The sequence below is a fragment of the Harmonia axyridis genome, chromosome 1 (genome assembly GCF_914767665.1).
Source record: "Harmonia axyridis chromosome 1, icHarAxyr1.1, whole genome shotgun sequence".
NCBI classification, from domain to species: domain Eukaryota; kingdom Metazoa; phylum Arthropoda; class Insecta; order Coleoptera; family Coccinellidae; genus Harmonia; species Harmonia axyridis.
Window position 1 is genome coordinate 14,876,859 of NC_059501.1, and position 6,944 is coordinate 14,883,802.

At 42.8% G+C, this 6,944-nt stretch overlaps 1 protein-coding gene across 1 annotated transcript; it reads right to left on the reverse strand.

The window, feature by feature from the left end:
* Positions 1–1,354: 1,354 nt before the first annotated feature.
* On the reverse strand, positions 1,355–6,930 carry LOC123671103. The gene is made up of 5 exons (XM_045604786.1): positions 6,902–6,930; positions 6,420–6,819; positions 3,096–6,354; positions 1,477–2,995; positions 1,355–1,418 (listed from the first exon to the last, which is right to left on the reverse strand). Exons 1-3 carry the CDS (start codon positions 6,928–6,930, stop codon positions 5,485–5,487), a joined length of 1,299 nt encoding a protein of 432 aa, XP_045460742.1. The 3' UTR covers positions 1,355–1,418; positions 1,477–2,995; positions 3,096–5,484.
* Positions 6,931–6,944: the final 14 nt, after the last annotated feature.

Consider the following 6,944-nt stretch of genomic DNA (forward strand, 5'->3'; position numbering starts at 1 on the left):
TAACATTTTCCTATTTCCTCGAGTTGCTTCTAATAATTCCATTCAATTTATTGTAATATTAAGCCATCTTATTGGAGAAGTTAGATGTTATCTTGACAATAATCGATATCCTGCTTTTAAATCATGTGAAATCCTCTGCTAATGATGTAATATTTAATTTTCGGATGTTATCAGGCATTTTCATCAAATAATTATCCAATTTAATTTTGGTTGCGAATTAATCAAAAAATTCAAATATGCACTTCATCATGGAACAAATAAATTTTTGTGCCAAATTCCATTCAAGATTCGTCCAACAAGCACGCTTAGTAATCCCAATTTCAAAAATTATATTTATTGAATGCCACAAGGTAGGAAGTTGGAAGTGAAAAATTATTCTATATTCTTTGGACGCAATTTATGAATTTATGATGAATCTTTCACGATATCTTACTTCAAACATAGTGAAACATTATGTTTTCCTTGTCCTCACATATCGTATACTGTTGATCATTTACCTATCCTATTAATTTTAATTCCTAGCGTTTGGTTCATAAACCTGAAAATGAAATAGAACAAAATCAATTACATTTTTAAAATATATAAAAAAAATTTTTTTTTTTGACAAGCATAGCAAAATTGATTTCAATATGTAGGCTTACCTTTTTAGAATTGTCGCTAAACTGAATAAAATCCCAGGCCATTTTTGATTTTCTTTTGTGAAAAATGATTTTGGATACTAAATTTTTCTTGTTTCAAAAATTATTTCATGGAGATTTCATTCTATTCCCCCGAATGGTCGTAATTATTTTCCATTTGGAGAGTACCGGTCTTCTTACATCCGGATAGTTCCAAACCTATTCAATTTGAATAGTTCGAGTCACTTTCCATCTAAAAAGTCTCGGTTCTCTCTCCGTCTGAAAAGTACTGGTCTTTCCCGTTAGAAAACAACGGACCCTTTATTCTAGCTAATTCCGGTCGTTACATATTACTATTTCCGAACTTTTTCCATTAAAATTCGAGTTCAGGTTGTCTTCTATCTGGAATATCCTGATCATTTAAAAACCAAGAAGGGTACCGGTCATTATCTAATAGAAAAGTCCAGGGTTTCTTGAATTGGATGAATTTCAGTCACCCTATGCATCTAAATAATCTGAAGTAACCTTCCATGTGGGGATATGCTTATTCTCCCCCAACCTTGATATAGCATCAATTTGCTATATATATATAGTAGTGAACCATATTCTTATAGCCCTAGTTATTCAAAATTTCGACAGACATGTCGACTTCCAATTGTCCCTTCTGTTTCCCTATCTTTCATTTTCAAGAAATTGTTTTAGATAATCTGAAGTCTGTCGATTAGATTCCTTTTGTCGTTTTTGTACAATCTAGATCTACGCACTTTTACTCTTGAGTAGGAATTTTTTTAAACCCTCAATCTAAAATAAAATAATTCTATTTAATAATTCATATCAAAATATATATCTTAAAACATACCCAATTAATAATATTGTGATCCTCTTTTCTTTTAGCAGCAGGGGGTCCAAAGCTTGAATGCTGTTGTTGGATAGTGATGTGGATAATTTGGTTAGTCTATATGGATATTTTTTCAGTCTAGCTAGGAGGTAGCCTTCTGAATTGGTCTCCTGATCCTCTTTTCCTCTTAAATTCGTTCCCGGGTTTTCTTCCTCCTCGATTGATCCCCTGCCTTCTTCCTCCTGGGTCAGTTTCCGGTCCTCTTCCTCCTGGATTGGTCTCCTGCCCTCTTCCCTCTGGATTGGTCCTACAGTCCTCTTCCTCCTGGATAGGTCCCACGGTCCTCTTCCTCCTGGATAGGTCCCACGGTCCTCTTCCTCCTGGGTAGGTCCCACGGTCCTCTTCCTCCTGGGTAGGTCCCACGGTCCTCTTCCTCCTGGATAGGTCCCACGATCCTCTTCCTCCTGGATAGGTCCCACGATCCTCTTCCCCCTGGATAGGTCCCACGATCCTCTTCCCCCTGGATAGGTCCCACGATCCTCTTCCCCTGGATAGGTCCCACGATCCTCTTCCCCCTGGATAGGTCCCACAGTCCTCTTCTTTCTCCTGGATAGGTCCCATTGTTCTCTTCACCCTGGATTGACCTCACGCTCCTCTTCAACTTGAATTGGTCTCACGGTCCTCTTTCTCCTGGAGTGCTCCATTGGTCCTCTTCTCCCTGGAGTGCTCCATTGGTCCTCTTCTCCCTGGATTGGTCCATTGGTTCTCTTCCTCCTGGATTGGTCCATTGGTCCTCTTCCTCCTGGATTGGTCCATTGATCTTCTTCCTCCTGAAATGGTCCCACGGTCCTCTTCCTCCTGGATTGGTCCCACGGTCCTCTTCCTCCTGGATTGGTCCATTGGTCCTCTTCCTCCTGGATTGGTCCATTGATCTTCCTCCTGAAATGGTCCCACGGTCCTCTTCCTCCTGGATTGGTCCCACGGTCCTCTTCCTCCTGGATTGGTCCCACGGTCCTCTTCCTCCTGGATTGGTCCCACGGTCCTCTTCCTCCTGGATTGGTCCCACGGTCCTCTTCCTCCTGGATTGGTCCCACGGTCCTCTTCCTCCTGGATTGGTCCCACGGTCCTCTTCCTCCTGGATTGGTCCCACGGTCCTCTTTCTCCTGAACTGGTCCTCGGTCCTCTTCCTCCTGAACTGGTCCCACGGTCCTCTTCTTCTGAACTGGTTCCACGGTTCACTTCAACCTGGATTCACCTCACGGTGCTCTTTCTGCAGATTTGGTCCCATAATGCTCTGCAGCCTGAATTAGTTCTTTAGTCCTCTTTCTTCTTAGTCCTCTAATCCTTCTCCTCCTGGATCAGTCTGCTAGTCCTCTTTCCCTTGGATTGGTCTACTGGTCCACAGTCTCCTGGATTGACACTCTTCTTTTCTTTCATCTAGGAAGATTGATTGCTTCTTTCATTTTTGTCATCTTGGTCTCTCTTACATCAGGTAGCCACTTTTTCCATTAATGTAAACTTGATATTCCAGTCAAAATTCCTGAAAAGATGTCCGTTTATTTTCAGTTCTTGATTCATTTTAATTGGTTATTGTGATTTATGCAACTTTATCGAATAGATAATTATATTTATGAACTCACCCCTCGATTCAGATATCTGGTAAGTAGAAACATTTCCATTCTTTATCAACTAGAAGATCAAGGTCGCATTCCTTTTCTTTTTGATTGGTTAACCATCCTCCGATGCCTGCGATGTGTGTGAATCAGTCGAGAATCTTCTCCGTCAGTTGATGTGACCATCATGATAGGTGGATCAGGTTCACTGAGATGCCTATAACAGAAGTCGTCATATTGGCCTCAAATTTCCAGAGCCGGCTTGTTGCAGTCCTTCTTTTCGTGATCAACCATCGTCCCCATCCAGGAAATAGGTGGATTGCACAGGAGCAGTACTCTGGGATGCCTATAACAGAAGTCGTCATGATGACCTCACATTTCCGGAGCCGTAGTAGTCCTCTTTTTCTTGAACAACCATCTTGCCATGTCAGCAGTGTGGGTAGATTGCCAGTCGCAATTTTGTGTATAGCAGGCTCTTCCATCTTCCTTGTCAACCACCCTTACATATCTGGGATCTAGGGAAAATAATCTTCAGTTGGTGGTACTCTCTGGAATCGTCTGAAATCTTGGATCTTGTTTACTGAGATGCCTATAACAGAAGTAGTCATGTCGTCACATTTCCAAAGGAGTCTTATTGACGTCCTCTATCTTCTTGAACAATCATCCTTCCATGACTTCGGCGAGAATAGAATGCTAGTTGCAGAATAGGCAGGCTACTTTTAATCCTCTTCATTTTGCTTGGTCAACCATCCTTCGCTGTTTGTGATGTATATGAAGTTAATGGTAACTTCTGGAATCGGCTGGATATGTGGATCTCAATCACTGGTATACCTATAATAGAAATCGTCTCGATGACCATACATTTCCAGGGCCGGTTTGCTGCAGTCTCTTCTTTTTTCTTGAAAAATCATCCTTTCTACTCTGCGAAATAGGAAGTTTATGTAACAGCCATGTGTGAGAAGTGAGTAGAATGCTGGTAGTAGAGTAGATTTCTGCAATTAACAGAATACTTGTAACTTGTTTACTGGGACGCCTATAAAAGAAGTCGTCATGATGTCCTCGCATTTCCAGAGCAAGCGTGTTGCAGTTCTCTTCTTTCTTCTTCAATAACCATCCTTTCATGTGCAGCATCCTTCAGTTGATGATAGGTACCCTTTGGAATCGACTGAATAAGTGGTTCCAGTTTAGTCGCTGATGTCCTCCAAATTCAATGGCCGGCGTGTTGAGCTCTCTTTTCTCCTTGAACAACCATGCTGGTAATAGAGCCGGCTAGTCGCAATCCTCTTCTTCCTCCGATGTCGGTGATATGGGTGAATCAATCAGTCGAAAATTCTCTCTTTCAGTTGGTACCCTCTGGATCTGATGTTCCGGGATGCCAATAGCAGGAGTCGTCATGATGTTCCCATAATTCCAGACCTGACGTATTCCAGTCTTCTTCTTCCTTCTTGAACAACCATCCTTTCATGTAGTGCAGCATACCCATACATTATCATACCCTGGCTGAATGCAGTCCTCTTGTTTCTAGAACAACCATTCTTCCATGTCTGCGACGTGAGTAGAATGCTGGTAGTAAGGCAGGCTAGTCGCAATTCTTTTTGCTTCGTCAATCATCCTTCGTAGACAGTGATGTTTGTGGGTTAGACAAAAACCCTTTTCTTCAAATGATGACAGCCTCTGGATAAGTGGATTTGGTTCACTGGGATGACGAAACAGAAATCGACATGATGACCTTATTTTTTCCAGAGCCCACGTATTGCTTTCCTTTTCTTTCTTCCTGAACAACCATCCATCCATGTAGTGCAGCGTGGTGGTAGTAGAGCCGGCTAGTCGCAATCCACTTCTTTTTGCTTGATCGACCATTATTCGTTGATAGTGATGGTGGTGGTTTAGACGAAAGTCCTCTTCTTCAGATGATGTAAGCCTCTGGATGAGGGGATCTGGTTTACTGGAATGCCTATAACAGAAACCGTGATGAGGCCTTATTTTCCAGAGCCGACGAGTTGCAGTCCTCTTCTTTCTTCTTGAACAACCATCCTTCGTTGACAGTCATGGTGGTGGCTTAGACGAAAATCCTCTTCTTTAGATGATGACAGCCTCTGGATGAGTGGATCTGGTTGACTGGGATGACGAGAACAGAAGTTGACAAGATGGTCTCACTTTTCCAGGGCAGACGTGTTGAAATCCTCTTCCTTCTTCTTGAATAACCATCATTCCATGTAGAGCAGCGTGCAGGTAGTAGTAGGAGTAGTAGTAGTAGTAGTAGTCGCAATTCTCTTCTTTTTGCTTGGTCGACCATCATTCGTTGACAGTGAGGGTGGTGCGTAAGACGAAAGTCCTATTCTTCAGATGATGTAAGCCTCTGGATAAGTGGATCTGGTTTAAAGGAATGCTTATAACAGAAGCCGTCATGATGGCTTTACTTTTCCAGAGCCGACGAGTTGCAGTCCTTTTCTTTCTTCTTGAAAAACCATCCTTCGTTGACAGTGATGGTGGTGGGTAAGAAGAAAATCCTTTTCTTCAGATGATGTAAGCCTCTGGATGAGGGAGTCTGGTTTACTGGAATGCCTACAACAGAAACCGTGATGATGGCCTTATTTTCCAGAGCCGACGAGTTGCAGTCCTCTTCTTTCTTCTTGAACAACCATCCTTCGTTGACAGTGATGGTGGTGGGTAAGAAGAAAATCCTTTTCTTCAGATGATGTAAGCCTCTGGATGAGGGAGTCTGGTTTACTGGAATGCCTACAACAGAAACCGTGATGATGGCCTTATTTTCCAGAGCCGACGAGTTGCAGTCCTCTTCTTTCTTCTTGAACAACCATCCTTCGTTGACAGTGATGGTGGTGGGTAAGAAGAAAATCCTTTTCTTCAGATGATGTAAGCCTCTGGATGAGGGAGTCTGGTTTACTGGAATGCCTACAACAGAAACCGTGATGATGGCCTTATTTTCCAGAGCCGACGAGTTGCAGTCCTCTTCTTTCTTCTTGAAAAACCATCCTTCGTTGACAGTGATGGTGGTGGGTAAGAAGAAAATCCTTTTCTTCAGATGATGTAAGCCTCTGGATGAGGGAGTCTGGTTTACTGGAATGCCTACAACAGAAACCGTGATGATGGCCTTATTTTCCAGAGCCGACGAGTTGCAGTCCTCTTCTTTCTTCTTGAACAACCATCCTTCGTTGACAGTGATGGTGGTGGGTAAGACGAAAGTCCTCTTCTTCAGACGATGTAAGCCTCTGGATGAGGGAGTCTGGTTTACTGGAATGCCTATAACAGAAACCGTGATGATGGCCTATTTTCCAGAGCCGACGAGTTGCAGTCCTCTTCTTTCTTCTTGAAAAACCATCCTTCGTTGACAGTGATGGTGGTGGGTAAGACGAAAGTCCTCTTCTTCAGACGATGTAAGCCTCTGGATGAGGGAGTCTGGTTTACTGGAATGCCTATAACAGAAACCGTGATGATGGCCTTATTTTCCAGAGCCGACGAGTTGCAGTCCTCTTCTTTCTTCTTGAAAAACCATCCTTCGTTGACAGTGATGGTGGTGGGTAAGAAGAAAATCCTTTTCTTCAGATGATGTAAGACTCTGGATGAGGGAGTCTGGTTTACTGGAATGCCTACAACAGAAACCGTGATGATGGCCTTATTTTCCAGAGCCGACGAGTTGCAGTCCTCTTCTTTCTTCTTGAACAACCATCCTTCGTTGACAGTGATGGTGGTGGGTAAGACTAAAGTCCTCTTCTTCAGATGATGTAAGCCTCTGGATGAGGGAGTCTGGTTTACTGGAATGCATATAACAGAAACCGTGATGATGGCCTTATTTTCCAGAGCCGACGAGTTGCAGTCCTCTTCTTTCTTCTTGAAAAACCATCCTTTGTTGACAGT